This window comes from Rhyacophila brunnea, unplaced genomic scaffold (assembly GCF_057557595.1).
Source record: "Rhyacophila brunnea isolate RB1 unplaced genomic scaffold, BYU_Rbru_1.0 scaffold_15, whole genome shotgun sequence".
In the NCBI taxonomy this organism is placed as follows: domain Eukaryota; kingdom Metazoa; phylum Arthropoda; class Insecta; order Trichoptera; family Rhyacophilidae; genus Rhyacophila; species Rhyacophila brunnea.
Genome location: NW_028232806.1, coordinates 34,687,919 through 34,707,814, shown reverse-complemented (window position 1 = coordinate 34,707,814; position 19,896 = coordinate 34,687,919). Strand labels below are relative to the sequence as shown.

Below are 19,896 nucleotides of genomic sequence, written 5' to 3'. Positions count from 1 at the left end.
CAAGCAAGTCAAAAAAATACAGAAAAATATTTAAACCTGTCGACGTTGTAAGTCCGTTGGCGTGTTTTATTTATAATGGTGTAAGTATCACTGCAGTGGTCAACGGCATTCAATATAAAATGGCTGACGATGGTGTGTTGACACTTGCGAATTCTTAATACCTAAAATTATAGAAGCTGCCGTGATTGCTTCACACTGTAAAACCATATTTTTCAGAAGGTCTGCTTCATGAATTTTTACTGCAATGACTCAGTATTTTGTAACTACAGGCAATACTACTTTTTGGTACTTAGAGCCTCAATTAATACACTTATTCATATGACTCACTCCGGTAGGTCGACAAATACGTAAAAATGATGTCATATGACGTCATGTCGTCGAGTGACTTCATGTCACGAGTTACAGCATAGGGCACGAGGGATACCTGTTCTTTATTACGAATTATCTATAGGATGGCCTCTGGAAAGAGTCTGAAACGCTGAGGAAAAAAGGAGAAAGAAAACAGAGTGACAGCTCTGAAACTAAATACAATAACAAGTGAATATGAAAGTCTCAAACGGTATAATACAATCTTACAATAGGTACACAAAAGAGACTGTTCACATACATCCGTCAAAATCCTTCCTCTGTCAATTATTTTTTTTACCTATAATTTTGACAAAAACTATTATTATTTTACATAGTATAAAATATAATAAACATAATATGTTGATTCTATTAAAAGTAAATATTACAATAATCCACAATGTTAGTTTATTTGGCATTATTTTCTCTCAACCAGTTTGTACTGGTGACTAGTCAATATTGCTATAAAGAAATTTAAGTATTCACAGAAAAGTGAGCCATAAATTAATAAGTATTTACCTATGTACATATTTTTAACGTGATAAATATTTAATTAATTATAATAATAAAATTGTGCATATAAATAGGTAACTGGAATGAATAGTATAAAATTTATTTATTTTCAAGGATGTTGAAGCAAAAAATTCTTTTATGCAGATAGAACTTTTGTATAGGTACTTAATAATAATTAGTGGGGTTGCTGCCAAAAGTTGGTAAGTCAATAATTTAGGTACCTATTTAGAGTTAACAACGGATTGTGTCTATATATAAATATGTATGCTATTGTCGAAAAATAAATTCTTGTCCATGTGTTAAAACTGTTAATTAACAATACCCTCCAGTGCAGCTAATCACACTTCCGTTTTCAAATGAGGAACACCCCCAGATTTATCATTTCATTTTACGCTCCCGTTATATATATAATTTACGTAATATGAAGCTTTTTATAATAAAAATATGTCTAGAATGGTCAGAAGTGATTTTAGAATTGTTATTAGTTAACTTTTGTTAGATACGTAGATACGTCACCGAGAAGTTTTCTATATGCGACTACAGTGATTCCCTGTTATCGCCGATTTCTTGTTGTCGAACAGTAGAAAAAAATTCAAAGCACAAAGAAAATTAGCATTATGCTTGATTTTAGAGGGCATGTCAAACTTTCAAATTGCAACTACTCCATAACATGATTTCGAGACTTAACAACTTTTGGCAGTAGGCCCCACAAATATAAATGATGCTAAGAAAATGTAACTATCACTAATGATTAAATTACCTGCAAGTCATTTCGCACTGCATATTATTCATTTGTACCAAATTTATACATTTTGCTCTGAAATTTATTTACAACAGTTTACATTAAGAAAAAAGCGTCTTGTATTAGTGTTTCAATCTTAAAAGAAGTTTTTTTATACAATAAACCTTCATTATTTAGATAAACAATCATGTATAATCATAATAATAATAATAATATGTAAGTATGTAATCAATATTAAAGATGTCAACAGCTTGTCATTATTTTCTTTTTCTCGTTACAAATAATTCATTTTCTTATGGAAAATTTTTCTGGAAGTGCTGTTATATTATGTTGTTATACAAAATGATCATAAATGATTCCCTAGAGAACAACTCTTTGCTTTAATCCTAAAAAAACTGTCATACAAGACATAAAAAAGAGTACATGCTATGCAAGTGAATATAATTCATAAAATATTACAGAAGACTGAATGAAAAAATATTGTTATGTTCATTTAACTAAAACTACAGAAATAAATATACAAAAATATATTATGTTAGATTATAATAACTTAATATCATCCGATGACTAATCGGCTTTCTTATATACTAAAGCTAAATATGCACTAAGTAAACACAGTTGGCAACATGAGGAAAAACTTAACATTGCATGTTCACCAACAATGTTGTCTTAACATTCCATAAACAGTTGACCAACATGTTTTAAATTTATTTTACAATAATAAATTATTATTTTTCATGGCTATATTAGAATTATTGGTGTCTTGAACTTTCATATTATAAAGGGGCTCGTAAACGAGCAGCTTTTTACGGCAATATAATACGGCAATTGTGTTGCTATAGTTAATAATAGTTCCCCAAAACACGAAAATAGTAGTTTAAGTTGCCGAAATATTCCATCTATTGCCCATGCTTTCTGGCAGCATGGTTGGTTGATATATCGAATATCGAATGCAATCGAAAATACAGCAATAATTCCTAGATAAATAAATATCTTCTCACTCTGCCCAATATGTGTATCTCTGTTTGACCTGTCGTCAGCCTACCGCACCCCTAGCAACAACAAAAACATCGTAATGTACACACAAAATACATCAGCCTCACTTGCCCCACAATTATGTTGGGTCATACATTACCCAGCTACTAGGTAATAGTTTCACCATTTTTTTGGCAATTGTATCGGCAATCTACTATTTTTAATGCTCTTTAATGGACCCCATTATGATATACTTAGGTAATTATAAAAAAAAAAATATTATCTTTTCAAATGTTTATGTTGTCTCCGTATATGATAATACATAGTTGATTCTAGAGCAAATAATGCTAAGTAGTATAGTAACGTTGATAACAGTGTTGTCCAACAGCTAGACATTCTATCGTATTGTTAGATGACTGTGTCCCAAAAGTTACTGGATTTTACAAATAGAGTAATATATTTTCTTAGTGTTGGTCAACCGTCCATATGTAGCCTAAAATTTATGTTAGTATGGTCACATGTTCTGACAACAAACTGTTTGAGAAATGTCCGAAAAATTCATTGTATTATTAAGCAATTTTGAAAAACAATAGTTCGTATAACAATCAGTGGTGATGTGCTAGAGAAAAAAGAATGGCGGAGCACTGATTAATTTTAATATTCTTATTAAATAATGCCCACTACTGAAGATTTTCTAATATTCACTGCACACTTTAACAAAAAAAAAATAGCAATTGGAGAAAAAGATTAACAGCACATAATTGATGAAGGTAAACTTAGTGAAATCGATATATTATAGGGGTTGTAAACGGTAAAAATTACTCCATTGTGACTACCAATCTGTGGAAATATAATCATAATATGTAGAATGATTCCTTAGAATTTGTGGGTACATTATATTATGTGCATAAATATTTATAATCGTGAGGTTCCTGCCAAAATTTGGTAAGTCGATTATTCAGGTATTTAGAGTTAACAACAGATTATGTGTCTATATAAATATGTATGCTAGAAATAAAAGCACAAAGAAATTAGCATTATGCCTGATTTTAGAGGACATGTCAAACTTCAAATTGCTATTACTCCATAACATGATTTCGAGACTTACCAACTTTTGGCAGTAATCTCACGAAATGTGTACCTATATCTAGTTATTGAAAAATGTTGTGCAAAGCCGACTACATGTTCCACCCCACTACACAATCAATAACAAGATATCCGAACAACTTTCCTTCAGAACATGCAGCCATTCTAACCTAAAAATAATAGCTTAACTTATTAATATTGACGATAAAACAACAAAATAGTATATTATATCAGAAGGCTTCTTTTCTGAAGCTGAATCCAAACTGGTCGCATTTGATCCTCAGGACTCTGGCGAGTTGAGGGGGTCCACAGTAGAAGACGGTGACTTTGCCCTTCTTCTGGTCTTGAATCTGTTTGAAGACTTTGTCCCAGTTTGGTCGTCCTGCGTTTGTTCTTGTCTTCAGACCGGTGATTAAATCTCGCTTTTCCTAAAAATGTTAAAGAAATAAAAAAAAATATGAGCAAATCGGTTGGTAAAGAATGTTTTGTTGTTTAATATGCAGAATCTGAAATGTATTTTTCTTCATCTGACAATAATTCAATGGAAAATATTAGAGAGCCAAACACAATAATTCAATGTATATTTTTACCCAACTATCCTCTATTTCAGGGGTAGTCAACCATTTTATAGCTTCTTCTTCTTCTTCGATGGCGCTACAGCTCAAGTCAAACCCTAGCCTCCTCCACCGCCGTCCTCCGCACGTCTTTTCCAGTTCATGATTTTTAGCAGCTGGTTGGCATCTTTTGTAATGTTGTCACCCCATCGTGTGCGTGGCTTTTGGGTTTACTTCGAGGATCTTCTTCGGTATCCGTGACTCAGGCATGCGCTGGACATGGCCTGCCCAGTTTAGCCTGTTTAGCCAGTTTAGCCTAGTTTTATGAAGGTGGAGAGTTTTGAATCATGGTATAAGCGGTATAGTTCCGTGTTGTACCTAATTCTCCACTCCCCACCATCATTCATGGGTCCGTATATCCGCCTCAGGATCATTCTCTCAAAGCAATCCACCATTTCAGCTGCTTTCACATTTAGCGTCCATGACTCGCACCCGTATGTAACGACTGTGTGTATTACAATTTTATAGCTACCGCCCACTTATGTATCTATGTTAGTAAACTTTTCTAACCGCCCACCGGTTCCACTGTAATGGTGATTTATAAAGTAGGTTACTTACTTACTTTATAAAATTTATAAAGCAGAGTGCCTAACAGCAAGTTAAAGCATATAATAATAATTACTTACCAAATACTTTATGTCAGACTTTCGCTAAGTTTGGCAGAATAAATCTTTATAAAACAACTTAACTGTAGTGAAATCTATATTTTTATTTATACTTTGCATGTCGTAGAAGCATGAAATCTGATGAAATAACATTTAATCAATTAAATCAATTAAAATATATTAATGAGATCCCTGAGACTGATGCTGCGAAACTAAAACCTGGATACCCTGCTCAATTTTTGAGAGGAACAAACGAAGGTATCCTCTTTCAGAAATATTCAGGTAGTTTTTTTCTTTGGTCATAATATGATTAACAGCACTAAAGCCTGATTCCACAAGATGTGAGGTAGGGAAAGGTATCAATAAACTGAATATCATTTTCATATATTTCGATATAAGACAGGCATTTTTTTATTTTGCCATAGGTAGGTTTTCATATCCACCACTATCGAATTTATATTTACTTTTTTCTTCGCGCTATTCTGGGACGAGGCTCTTTTGTTTGCTGTCGCATTTTAGCGCCCTTTAGTTTCACTAACGTGAACTAAACTTATGCGAGGGCGATACAAATAGTATATTTTCTGAAATTTAAATTTTCATTGGGAATTTTATGGAAACATAATGAAAATGTTTTTAAAACCCCTACCGCCCACCATGAAAGCTGCAACGCCCACTAGTGGGCGGTAGGGACCAGGTTGACTACCCCTGCTTTATTTAAATACATAGTTTAAGCCAATTCTGGGGAAGTACGTGGCAACACAACACAGAGGGGTGGGGAAAATGGAATCAGCTTGGAGACGTCTTCATCCAGCTGTAAATTGGTCCAGGCTGATGATGGTGACAGAAACAAGAATGAAAGTCAGTGCGAAAGTATCAAAAAATGCATACCACAGTTTTGAAAACACTGCTCCACTGGTAAGGTGAATTTCTTTTGCATTTCATAGAATATCTATTGTTACTATTCAACGCGGCAGTGGAGTAGTGGCTGACTGTTTGCATGGTAAGGTAGTGGGTCGCATATTAAATATTGTTTGGCTCAAATTCACATTCACGATTCACAAAAATATCAGCCTGGATCAATTTACAGCTTGATGAAGACGTATACACCATTTATGGCGGATCTCAACAGCCTACTTCTACCCTTCGCCACTGGTAGAAGGCATATTATATGCTTCGCTTTAGAGCAGTGGTCTCCAACCTTTATGTTACTACGCCTCCCTTTAAAAAAAATCTAATCTTGGCGCCTCCCCCCCTTTATTTCATTAAATAATACAGACACTTTTTTAACACACAAGTTTTTACTACTTACTTATATTTAATTCATTTTTTAATTAATTTTTTTTCATGCGACGAATGAGCTTGTTTATTACCACAATCAATTTTAATAGAAGTCAACCAAATTCATCATCGTTCATTGACAAAAATTAATGGATTCTATCATGGGCTCCACATACTGAATAGGGCCCACAGGCCAGGATCTTTCACCCATATATTTAAAATATTTAATAGCTCTGAAACAAAGCAGCGCCGCAGGCGACTTTTTTACTATTAATAAAATAATATGAAAAATGCATTAGCAAACTAACCAAGAACTCAGGAAATAGATTTTTGTTTGCTTCAATATATCTGGCGTAGAAATCATTTAAAAGTGAAGACATGTATTATTGTTATATTATATTAAAGAAATCACGTCAAAAACAATTTAAAAAAACAATATCACACCCTGCCTACACGCTTCAGTTGACACTTTAGCTACGAGTGACATTTAAATTTGAGGTTATTGTTTTCATGCAACCAGCGGTCGTTTTGTGCATTACCGAAACAGAGCGTTTGCAAAAGCGCCATTTTTAAATTTCTCCGCTCCAAATATTTTATTTGTAGATATTATGGTATAAAAATTAATTTATTAAAAAAATTTGGCGCCTCCCCTGGCAATAGATCGCGCCTCCAGGTTGGAAACCGCTGCTTTAGAGGGTAAAAATCGTAATATACTATTAATTTTTCTATAAGCAAGGTTCACCTTTTCATGTAACAGATCCAAGGCAAGTTGTAGCCCAACGGCCTTCATGTCGCAGCGTTGCAGGGCACTGGTGATGTACATGTGCATGTCGAGGAACCTTTCCATGGCGCCGCCCAACTCCGCCTGCTCCATCTCCAGTTGTGACAGCAGGGACACAAACCACTCGAATGAACGCTGCTCGCGGTTTATCCAGAAGAAATCCACCTGAAATATCCCGATTATCTTTATTTAAAATCACCAAATTATGGAAAATTTCAAGTCTGGAAAATGTAAAATGTTTTTATATTAAAAAAATTTGTGTTATAATAATAATTATTGTCACTACAAAATGCAATCTTTTTATCAATGTCATTACGATGCACTGTTCAAATTATGTTTTTTAGTCAACATTTCCGATGTCTCGCCGTGAACAGGCTCAAAATCCAGCAGTTTTACGTGCATACCTTCCAATTGTAAAAAGTACGAGTATATAACAACAGGCGCTAGTTTTACTTCTTTTATATTTGTTGTTAGTAACACTTACAAAATGCGTCTTCTGTTTACGGCCAATTATAATAATGTATTATTGCATTGCCGACTGAAGAGGAAAGCCGATATATTCATGACTGGTCCTACCTTTCCGCCCCTCCCGTTGTCTATGGATGACCTGTCATTGTCTATAGAGTGCTCATACTGGCACGTCTGTCGTGTTCACTTGTGGGAGTATTCTTAGTTTCAGATTTCTTTCAGATTATTTTAACGTATCTTGGAGACCTTGGAGACCTTGGAGTTCATCTGATTTAGTGGTTCTGTGTATTAATAATTGGAAGTGACGATCAAAGTAAGTAAACTTCTTCTGTGTATAATAATATCATAATACACTAGGACGTTTGTCAGTGTGACAGTCGATTCTAAACGACAATAATCACAGAACAATTTTATACTCTTCAGCCATTATAGAATACCAAACTCTGCTTGCAAGTACGTATTCAATAAATAGTATGGCAGTCAAGCGGGTAGCACGGACGATATTATTTGAGTAATGATTTAGCATGCCGGGTGTATATGTCACATATGAGACACAAGTATGGGCAGGACACAGGATAGAACGGGACAGGAAAACGACTGGAAATGTTGCATTTTTTTGTATGGCTGTCTGAGACATGACTGAGTTTTATTAAATCTATGATGGCAGTGGACCACTCGTTGCTTGTGCAAAAAGTTATGCTCAGGCTTTATTAATCTAAAGATGGCAGTGATTATTGGCAATAACCCAAAAAATGCCAATATGCGGAATAACAGCCGGGTCAAAATTCCAAACTGGCCGGGACACCGGGACCAACGTGTGATACCGGGACGTATATGGTAAGCCTACTTATAGGGTGGTAAAGATAATTCTGGTACTAGCAGAAGGCGTATAACCTTAGATTTAGGGTGACACTCTCTTGGCTTACCTTTCTAAGGTGCATAATAGTGGGTGGAATCTCGCTAGCCCAGTTGAACCTGCAACGCGGGCAGCGGTGACGCGCCTTCCAGTAGCGGTGCATAATGGACTGTAAGATGGAGGCGAAGGGAGTCACTCCAATTCCTGTGCCAACCAGCACCGCGTGCTGGGCTCGGAATATGTGGGAAGAAGGAGCTCCATAAGGTCCGTCTAAAAATATCTAAAACACACATTATCAGTATTAGAGCGAATGTATTAAAAGCTTCGCTCTACATTCAACGTGTGTCGTTAAATAGACAGATACTGCCATAGTAATATCGTGAGGCATAGTTTATTACAAATGAATAACAAACTTACTTCAAGTGGTTTCCCGACAGGATAATTGACATATGGTGGTTTTCCAGCTGGTGATTCTACCTCCACTACAGCAGTCTCTGTTTGACCTTCCTCTGGATCCTTGTCAGGGTTCAAAGTCTTGGATAATCTTCGACGAGCTGGAAAATTGCAAGACGATGGATATTAATATTACAAACTGATTTCAATACCTACATGGTTCTAGCTACCTAGATCATTGAAAATTGAAATTATTTGATTTATGTAAAATGCATAAGATTTGGTGATAATAATATAGTCTAATAATGCTGACATCTCGAAGAAGTATCCTCTGCCTATTAATTGTCTTTGGACTGCTAGCCGCTAAGTGTCTAGAATTTATAACAGTCAATTCAACACATTGTTTATAACCATAATTAAATGCACCTTCTGTTATGCTATTATTCACAAAAAGTTGAAGAAATCCTCTAAACCTAGAAGACGAACGCTAAATACATAAAAGTGAAGTTGAAGTTGCTTATACTCAGACAATTAAATCATTTCACATCGCACATTCATTTGTAGCAAGCTTCACACTATTAGCATCTGTCATAAGCTACAAAGCAAATCAACACAATAATTTCAGATTCACTCAAACAGTCAATTACATAGGTACGTAGATTATGCCTGAGCACTCTCTAAAGAAACCCTTAAACTTGAATTCCCAATGGATGAATTTTTTTTTATTAATTACATACATACACCATTTTAATACGAAACACGGTCGACTTGTACCGAAACCAAAATATTCAAATTATAATGCAAAACAATGCATCCTATGAAAGGAAAGATTCTATTAGCCAGCTCTCACATCTAAACTGGCCTCGTCTACTGTACAGCCATAAATCAAACCTTCTAAGAACATCGATCTGATGTTGAATATGAACTACCTAGCGACCGTCGCATGTAGCCTCATGGAACATATATATATCTAGATGTGGTGACCGGCGAGCCGGTATAGGAATGACTAATTCGTAGGTGTTGTATGCCTTGTATTATAAATAATTCTCAATTTTTTTCATAATATGGACTTTACATCACGTAGCCCCGCCCAGTCTATCGAATTGTATGAACCTTAAGGTAAGCTCCGATCGCAGAGCCTAAAACCGAAAAAAAATAATTTCTATGGTGTTTAATCGAATATTAATAAATATAGAATGTTTTTAAAAATAAAAAGAACTTTTATCTAATGATTTTTGATGTGTATAAATGTTTTGAAAAAATACGTAATTTAAACAGCTGATCGCTTAATTTCATGTCGTCAGTGAGTTTTTGAAGTTTCATTAAATTAGTGTGTCGTTGTCATTAGTGTGTACCTATTCATTAGTAGTAAAATCATTCATTATCTTCTTATTTGTCGTAAGTATACCTGACAAGTGTGTTATTTTTATCAGATCTCCACAGCCTACCTCTTTCCAAAAGTCATCCTTCGCCACTGCGGCTTATGCATCGATAGGCAGTACTGAACTATATATCGTTATGTAGAATATTTAGATGAATAAGTAAATAATTTCATATTGTTTGGTGTGTAACCTTACCCATGGTAATCATGGAGACGGATGAGTCTTTCTGTTCACAGTTCTCCAAGCTAGGTGTTTTAAAAGCGATGATGGTCGGTTTGGTTCTCATGTAACGGAAGCTCTGTGCCAGTGACTTGTTTTGGGGGCTGAGGTATGCCAGTCCCAGGGCTTGCAAGTGAGCTCGTCTCATCTGACATTCGTCAAAGCTCTTCTCTGACTCCGAACGGGTGTACTCTCGCAGACTGTATAATTAATTAAAGGGAAGATTAATGAGAGCTATTTTACTGTGCTGTTACTAAAATGTCTTCATTATTATTGACACAATACACTTACGCCATGAGTCTTTCTCTCTTCTTTGTCTTGGTCTGGATATCCGGCATAGATTTAGATTTCTCCAATGGAGCTTTATTGTGGAGTAAAAGCAGGGTTAACTTCTTCTCGGGGGTCAATTTTCGCTGTGGTGCACTGCCTATAGAAAGAAAATATTAAGTAACGTTTAATCAAATGGAAATGTTCTCGACAACTACAATTAATTTGTTAATTTTTTGATAACCTTAATTCCCATGAAATTATACAAAGCAAAATAAATGCTTTCAAACATTATAGCGCCTATACACGTGTATGGATTTACTGGCAGCAATAGTGCGTATTTTAAACTATCGTGACAATAACTGTTTACATGTAAAAGTGCTGACTGTCTCACCAATCTTATTCTTCAAGAGTAAGCGAGACGTGATGTTGTCATTTTACGGTAATATTTGACATGTAGGTAGTGAAAATTGGTTAACCTCAAAATGAGTATAATTCGTTTTTTGCCGGCAGGTTTATCACTCGCATAGGCGCAGATCGAAAAAATCCCGACTGTCACATGAAAATTCAGAAGCTTCCAAACTTTTTCGATTCATGCATGCAAGCTTGCAACTTTACTGCAGGATAATAGGTACATGTTTATCCCTACATTTTCTTGTTATGGCCGCGATAATACTTACTGTCAACAGTAAATACATGCACGTGTAAGAGCGAAGCCACACGGGCGCTGCGTCGCAAGACCGCTGTATTCCGACTGCGAGTGGGAGTGAGTTCGCAACAGCGGTGTGTCCTTACTTCCGCTCGCAGTCGGAATACAGCGATCTCGCGACGCAGCGCCCGTGTGGCTTCGCTCTAAACAGGGTATTATTTTCTTCTGAAAGTATCGCTGGATTGAAGTACTCACAGCACCAGTAGCTCCTGCCACAACAAAATCTACATCAAGCCATGATCACAATGATCATTTTCCATCTAAACTAGGTTGATGATGCATCTCAATATTACTACAAAAACAATAAATTCTAATGGATCTAATTAAGTTTTGTACAATTTCATTTGAGTAATTTTTTGCGACCTGGGTTTCACCTTTCCGCATCTTCAGGCACTATGCGCACTCAACAATCGCAAATACACACTGACAACGACTACAGTTTATATAAAAATGTTTATGTAGTAATATTTTAACTACTCAAATGGAATAGTACAAAATTTAAATCAATTAAAATTACATTTAGTACCTACTCTCGGTCGAAACTATTATTTTTTTAAAAATAATAATATGAGAACATACTTGTAGAGCTACACGAGGCTCCTCGGGTTAAGGATTCGAGTTTTCTGTTGAGTTCTTTGTTCTCATCGATGGTGAAGGCATCGTTGGCGTAACCGGAGAATGCTGCAAATTCCAAAGACTTCTTCTTCTTTGTCGGAACTCCGTTGCCATTGGCTGGAGGATTTCCGTTTTTGGTTGATATACCATGCTCCAATCTGTGAACGACCATTTTATAATCTTAGAATTAATCAAATTAGTTTATGAATTGGATTTTTTATGACATTACACTCTTAACACATTATTGGCCAAAGATGTAGAAGAAACCCTTCTCCTGCCAGATCGTCGCTATAGGATTGGTTTGCCGAATATCCGTTTTTGTCGAAATCGACCTCTTAATGCAGAATGTTTTTTTGTATATAATTGGACGAGAACCATCCCTTTCTTTAAATTACTTTATAATGGTAATGAATACATCATTCATATGCTGTAAAAATAACAATTTAAATATCTCCATGTATTTAAATATAGGATTATGAAATTTGTTTTTCGTCTCCTGAACATTTGGTCTATTCGGGAAACCAATCCTACAGCGACGAGATGGAGCCTTCTCTGACTTCCCTGTAGCAAGTTACAAGAAACAAACAATGTGTAGGTTCATCACTGTTCAGAATTTATATGCAAATTAGTAGTTACTTAATATGGGGACTTTTCTTGCTCTGTGCATCCTCTCCCAGAGGCAATCTTTACTTAATGTCATGTAAACTCAGTCAAAACCTCAGAGTAATAATATAGAGAGAGTGGGTATTTTTCGGCAAAATGAAGCCGTGTTTCATGCGTATAATGCACAGTGCACCTCAATGTTATTATTATTAACTAATGTAATTAGGTAATTACATACATCATTCGAAAACACTCCTGAGAAATATATTACATCGAATAGAAAAAAACCTCATAGTAATAATATAAAGAGAGTGGGTATTGTTCAGCAAATTTAAGCCGTGTTTCTCGCATATAACAAAAAGTATAACCCTAGGTCTGAACAAAAACGAACCATAAGTACGAGTGAGTAAGCATTCGGCACGCTTATATCTCCGCACTATGAGTTAGAGTAAGATAGAATTTATATGGCTGAATTAAATATTTTTTCAAGACGTCACCGCTAAAAATGGATTAGACTGATTCATTCATTTAAAAACTGCGAGTACGTATTGCTGAGATTTGTTGTTTTTGTGTTAGATAATATAAAGTTAGTGGTAATTAATAAAATCGAAGTTCAACTGTGCGTTATACGCAAGAAACACGGCTTCAGTTTACTGAAAAATAAGCGTTCTCTATATATTATCATTACTCTGAGGTAGAACCTAAATTTTATTATTATTGACATAACTATGAAACGTTATACCATCATGTTGCTTCTCAGTACGGCTACCAAATTTAAACACAACATATTTAAACATATTTTTTACTAAATTAACTAAAAATAATTACCACTAACTTTATATTTAACACAAAAACAATAAATTTCAGCAACAGGTGCTCGCAGTATTTAAATGAATATAGTCATTCAAATAAATATTTACCGGTGATGTTTACAAAAAATATTTTATTCAGCTGTAGAAATTCTATCTTACTCTAACCATTGGCGGCTTAATCCGGAAAAAGCTAGCAGGTCAATTTTGAATATATTATTTTAATTTGCCTTTTCGTTGTATACTGAAAAGACGTATTGCAAATTGACTTTTTATACATTATAGAATAAGTGCTAGAAATTGTTATAGGTAGGTACCTACTTACTCTTCAAAAAATGTCCGTTTTTCATAACGCCAACCCATCGTTAACCGAAATTGCACACAACGCGTTATAATTTTTTGTAAATTAGGTCCACTTTTCTTTCTTTGCTTTTTGAAAAATCATCAATCACACGATTATAAAAATTGTCTATTTTTCCCACATATTTTTTTTCAATACTGAGCATTGCAAGAGCGGTCAGTCTATCTTGGCCCTATTGCGTAGAAAGGTTTTTATTCTTTTGAGAGTGGAAAAACATCTTTCACTTTCAACTGTTGTCATTGGTATGACGCAAATAAATGGAGAACTTTGATCGACTCGGAAAATGTTTCGTTGAAATTATTGCTGAGTAAAAAATGTAGAAGAGAAACTGCACTATTAGCGCCATGCAAATCATCTCGTTGATAAAACACCAATAATTCATTTTTTAACTTGATTATGTTTATTTCTTCTAACAGTTTTATCAAATTTACTTGACGTGTGGGAAAATTATTTTTAAAATCAGTGTAATTTTCTTTATTGAACAAATCAGATATAATGAGATGATCGTTGGATGCGAATCGTGCTTCCATTTCCATTATAATTGTATCACAGACTTCAATTGCTACTGCGTGCGTACTAACTGCTTCACAAAAATGTTATAAATCACTAAAAACCAAACGTTGTGTGTATATGCAATAACTGCACCAAAAACTCCTTACATATGATTAAAATAACCAAAGGCATTCGTCAAAACCTGTCAACGAATCCGAACCGCATACACAGTTGCGTCTTGAGACCAATTATCTAGTCAGTGTTATCATTCTGTTTCATTTAATTAGGTGAAAAAATCTTTTGTCTCACACTCGGGCATTGCCGATATTACAGTAATTCACGCACCGTTACAAGCTTCGATCTCGTATTTTGTGTTATATCGATCTCTGTCTTATATATGAGAAACGAGAGATAAAATTTTATAAAAATATTCAATTTGGGTCAATTTTCAAACTGCCGGCGAACACAATATTTTTGTTCGGGGAATTATCGCCCAAACAAAAAAAAGCCCAATAGACAGGGTCAACACAATGTCGCGCGCCCTATAATTTCAAATCCACCGATTATTATTAATATTATTATATATGACATTGCACATATTATTAATATTATTATGTCGATTGTAAGGTATTTATTTTGGCAGGTCAATGACCGAATGACCTAAGCAGGGAGCCGCCAGTGACTCTAACGCATATTGCGGAGATATAATCGTGCCGAATGCTTTCTCACTCGCACTTATGGTTCGTTTTTGTTCAGACCTTGATCAAAACACATTAGAGTGCTTGGTGATATCAATTTTGGGTTACTACTCCTGAGAATTAAGCAACGGGTTACGCTTTAAATCCATGCATAGGGCCTTGTGATATGTCCGATTTAGACCGGGTACGGTACGTGGTGGATTGATTTGGGGGAGTCTTATGTTTGCAGTTCGATCAAAAAGTTGTCTACTATCTGGATTTGGAACCAGAAACACCATTATCCAAAAACCATATTAGAAAACTACTGAAAGTCTGCATGATACTAAAAGCTTTACAAACTTTTCCTTTTATATTTCCATTTTACATACCCATTCTGTTTTTTTGGTGTGTTTTTGGAAGAAGTAATGGCAGGAACCTCTCCAGCGTGAAGTCGCTCTTGCTCATGTTCGAACCACTCGTAGAGTCGGTTCGTCCACTGGCCAACTCCTCGGATGTGCAGCCACATGTAGTCTATAAACAAATGAAACTTTAGTATTGTAAAAAGGTGTGATTAATAGTACATATGCTTAAAAATAATTTTGGGAAAAAACGTTTACTTAAATAAAAATATAGGTATTAATTTCACGCCATATAAACTGTCCAAACAGTGTTAATTGTGACAAGAAAAAACAAGTAGCCAAACTTTGCTGGGTAGATGGAGATATAATAATTGCCTTATACTTGTAGCAAACTCCCATGGTGATGATAACAATATTATATCTCTATTCACCCCATTTTAAATGTGTTTAGAAAAGAATGCTAATTAAGCAAAATATGCTTTAAACCTCAGATTAACTTAAATAAACACACAAAAATGCTCAAATTCAAATTCTATTTATTTTTACAACGTTTTTATTAGGTCGTATTCTTATTTGTCCGGTACAAATCTTGCAATCGATTTTTAACTAACTTCCCGACTAGCTAGACATTTGAAACTTTTAGAATATATCAGAACACGATGCCAATGCATTTTTTTAATACTTTAAGCCATTTTTAAGAAGAATTAAATTCATTTTCAGTTAATTCTGTTTTGTATAAAAAGTTATTTCGGAAGAAATTCTTAATCCAATCCACTATTATTGGTTGCTAAGGTAATAACAACTAAATTATTAATATATACTTGCGTTACTATGGAAATCAATATGAGTGTCAAAATGACATTTCAGTATTATTTCTATCAAATACAATTTTTTTTGATCTTTTAAGCTAGTCAAGTCAAGTTTATATGATTCAACAGAAAATTTAAAAACGTTGTATATAGAAAGTTCTTTTTATCTTGTAATTATGTTACATATTATAGTGAACATTAAAAATTATTAATTTAATTAGAAACAACGAAATAGTATTAAAACAGTATTATATAAAAAAAAAGAAATAGATCAGTATTAAGTAAAGTTATTAAACAGTAGAAAAGTGTAAATACAAAAATTATCGTAAATTAGATATAAGGAAGTACACCGAATGAGCTGAGCAGACCATCTTTTAACGATTTTTAAAACAATGCCCACCTATACTCATCCTCACGCAGGTGGAATATGTCAATATCCGTAGTGATTTGGTTGAACAGAGTTATTGCCCTCCGAAGGTGATGAGTCTAAGGAGGAATCAAAATTATTCCGTCCTCCATATGACGCAGCAAATTTTTCAAATGCCTCAATGTTAGCCTTGGTTGATATCAAGTCGCCGTGGCCAATCGGGCCCGTGTGTGGACGAACCCTGGCAAACAGCTCTGCTCGGTCGGATCCCATCAGCATATTATGGTGAAAGAATATGCTCCATGGCCCTAGACCAGTGGTTGCAAATTTTAACTTTGAAGTAAAAAAAATAAATATCCGTGGCCTGCTGTTTTTAATACAAAGTTTGAGAAATGGTGAAGGCAGTCATTGTTTGTTAAATACAAAAATGGCACTTCGGTGATTTTGATATATAGAAGCCACAGACGTCTGCATCTGGAGAATGATTCGACATATTTCGTTGTGAAAAAGTACAATTTGCCAATTTGTATTTAAATACAATAGTATAATACACTCGAAAATGTCCCACTGAAGCGGACGAAACCGGTCCTAATATATTAATTAAAAGTGGAATAAGTACTATAAAAAATTGCGTTTTATTAAATAAAAACAACGATACAATGCAGTTCCACCATGAATTGACAGTTAACAAAATAAAGGAAAATAATACACTTTACCTTCTTGTTCTGGAGCACTGCTAATAGTAAACGGATGCCACTCATAATTTGCGATTGCAGGAATATTTACGAAGACATAGTCTCCAGGGTGATAGTCGAAATGGTGTGGCCGCTTGATGACGAGGTGAGTGACCTTAGAAGGCAACAGCAGACCGGAGCTGATGTAAGTCTTGCCCGTATCGCCCGTCATACACGCCAGTCGGGACAGCCTCTCAAACCCGTACACCAGCCCGGGGAAGACGAACCACTTCCAGAAGTTGGGCCCGTGGAAAATCAATATCAGCCAGAACGGTAGATACAGCAAGTGGGTCCAGTAAAACACCTGAAGATAATTCATTGGGATTTCATTTATTTATTCGTGTCCGGAAATTTGTACGTATGCAGTTCTCTGTATCACACTTCACTGTGAAATGTTGTACGGAAATATATGGTTGCATATTAAAGACCATCCAACTTCTTTGGGTCGTATAGTACTGAGATAAAATTCATGCCTAAATAAAACATGGTTCTTGTCGGTTTACACTTTACAGAAAGCCAGCAGCAAACATATTTTGAAAATAGCCGATATACTGGATTATTTGTTAGGTTAGGTTAGGTAAGATTATTGTCCACGAACAACTCGTAGTTTTTTCATGTCGGCGGCGTCGGCGCTATAGAGATGATCGTATAGTATACGGTCATCTCTTTCCGATAAGAAAGCTCACTGCGAACTGTGCTATGGTGAAATGTAATACGTACAATTTACATGTAACCTTATTTATTTAGATCAGTTTTTCTCGAAAACTGCGTGTTGAAATTCTTGAATATAATATTTGAGTACCTATTTCTAATTCTGTAAGGGTATGATTGCAATTATTCTGAAGTGTTATTTTGAGTACATTTAAATTGTTATCTAAAGGAAAAAGTTCCCTTACAGAATAACAAATACTCAAATATTATGTTTGAACCTAGCTTACTCAAAAACAACCAGAATGGACTTGGTTCACTATGATTGTGAAACACTCATTTATTATAATGGTAGGGAATCATAATATGACAAAAGCTGCATCACAAAGCTGTAGTATTTGGTTACATGTAAATTGTACGTAAAACATTTCACCGTGAGCATTCTATCGGAAAGAGATGACCGTATACTATACGGTCTCCAATTTTATTAGATTCAATATGAACATTAATTCAATTTTCATAGCTGATTTTGACAAAATTCATGAATTAAGAATGAAAACCTAACCTAACCTAACAAATAATCCAGTATATCGGCTATTTTTTTTTAAATTGTTTGCTGTTGGCTTGCTGTAAAGTTAGTGTAATCCGACAAGAAACGTGTTTTATTTAGATTTGAAATTTATGTCAACTCAAAAAGGTTGGACAGTCTTTAATATACCGCCGTATACTTCCGATACAACATTTCACGGTGAAGTGTGATACGGCGAACTGCATACATACAGGTTATTCAACAATAATAAACACTAATTGAATCTCTCAACAATGAAGATAATGCAGGTATTTAAAATTAGTGATGCATTTATAGGCAGAGATTTTTTCCATTTAAAAATACAAAATTATTATAATATGATCATAACTACCTCAAAACTGCCTCCCCTTCTGACGAAAGCCTGGGAGCAAATAAACATGACCATCAGAATGACTAAAAGGGCGATTCCAGTCGGGTTGGCACACCCGCCAACAAGGCCAAACACTCCAGGATCCGCAGTCAGCAGCCACTCACTCACCGTGTAATTGTTTGCGTTTATTATTGGGTCATTTACTACGATTGTACCTGGAAAAGAAAGTGGATTCATATGAAATTAATCTTTTATTTCAACATGATATGCAGTGATACTAATGTTCCATTCATTTTAGACCTGTCAGATTTTGTGGGTCATAGATTCAAGCTTCAGAGCTGGGTTTATATTGTTTTTTTCTATTTAGCAACGTGCTTTTATAATGCTGTCAGTTTGACATTTACTTTTATAATGATAGTTGCCTGACTTTAATAATTATTTAAAAAAACAAAACAAAATAACAATAATGGGTACATTAGTAAATACCAATGGCGGTTTCAGATATACAGAGGCACTAGGAGGTTTGGAGGTGCCCTCACGAAAAGTTTATCTATGCAATAAACCTTCATTGAGCTTTCAAAATACAGCAATAGCTATGTTGCCAGGATTTTTTACATTACGATTTTGAAAAATACGCATCTGTTTGCGATTTGAAATTAATGAATTGGTAACTGTTTAACCTTTTCTATGCCTCACAATATTAATATGGCAGTATCCGACATGCCGCAGATTTTTAACGACACATATTGAATGTAGAGCGAAGCTCTTACTAAAATCGCTGTAATATCGATAATTTATGTGTTAGTGTGAGGCCTCAGTGCCAGCGTGCGGCGCAGCGTTGAGCATTATGTGCAACTCAAACGTATAACCGTATAAATGTATAACCAAAAAAAGACATTGTCTACGAACATTTTCACACACGGTTATACGTTTGAGTTGCGCAAAACGCTGCCACTCAGGACGTACACTTAGCATTATTCATAATTATTCAAACAGATGTCGCTATGTGTTTAATTTTTTAGATTATGCAAATCAATTGACAGTGGCTAGTAATTATTTAAGTTTAACACATTCACGGACATGACGTCTATAAACGTCATATTTTGTGAGATGTGATATGACAGGACGTCCATTGACGTCCTGTACTGTAGAACAGAATACGACATGACATTTATAGAAGTCGTATTTTTGATTAAAACGATATGTTCCCTGCTACTTGTGTCATGGTGCGAACATATTTCCATTAGATAGTGTTGTATCTGAAGACTTAACTCATTTCTGTCTAAATCG

At 34.9% G+C, this 19,896-nt stretch overlaps 1 protein-coding gene across 1 annotated transcript in view; it reads right to left on the bottom strand.

Annotated features, from left to right (window-relative positions):
* Positions 1-3,385: 3,385 nt before the first annotated feature.
* Positions 3,386-19,896, bottom strand: part of Nox (NADPH oxidase) — a 202,229-nt gene continuing 185,718 nt past the window's right edge. The window contains exons 11-20 of the mRNA XM_085942785.1: positions 18,628-18,821; positions 17,042-17,363; positions 15,180-15,321; positions 11,827-12,006; positions 10,549-10,680; positions 10,234-10,457; positions 8,681-8,817; positions 8,334-8,543; positions 6,901-7,104; positions 3,386-4,089 (exon numbers count right to left, since the gene is read on the bottom strand). Coding sequence (XP_085798911.1) covers positions 3,892-4,089; positions 6,901-7,104; positions 8,334-8,543; positions 8,681-8,817; positions 10,234-10,457; positions 10,549-10,680; positions 11,827-12,006; positions 15,180-15,321; positions 17,042-17,363; positions 18,628-18,821 — 1,943 coding nt within the window. The 3' untranslated portion in view covers positions 3,386-3,891. The remainder of the gene's footprint in view (positions 4,090-6,900; positions 7,105-8,333; positions 8,544-8,680; positions 8,818-10,233; positions 10,458-10,548; positions 10,681-11,826; positions 12,007-15,179; positions 15,322-17,041; positions 17,364-18,627; positions 18,822-19,896) is intronic.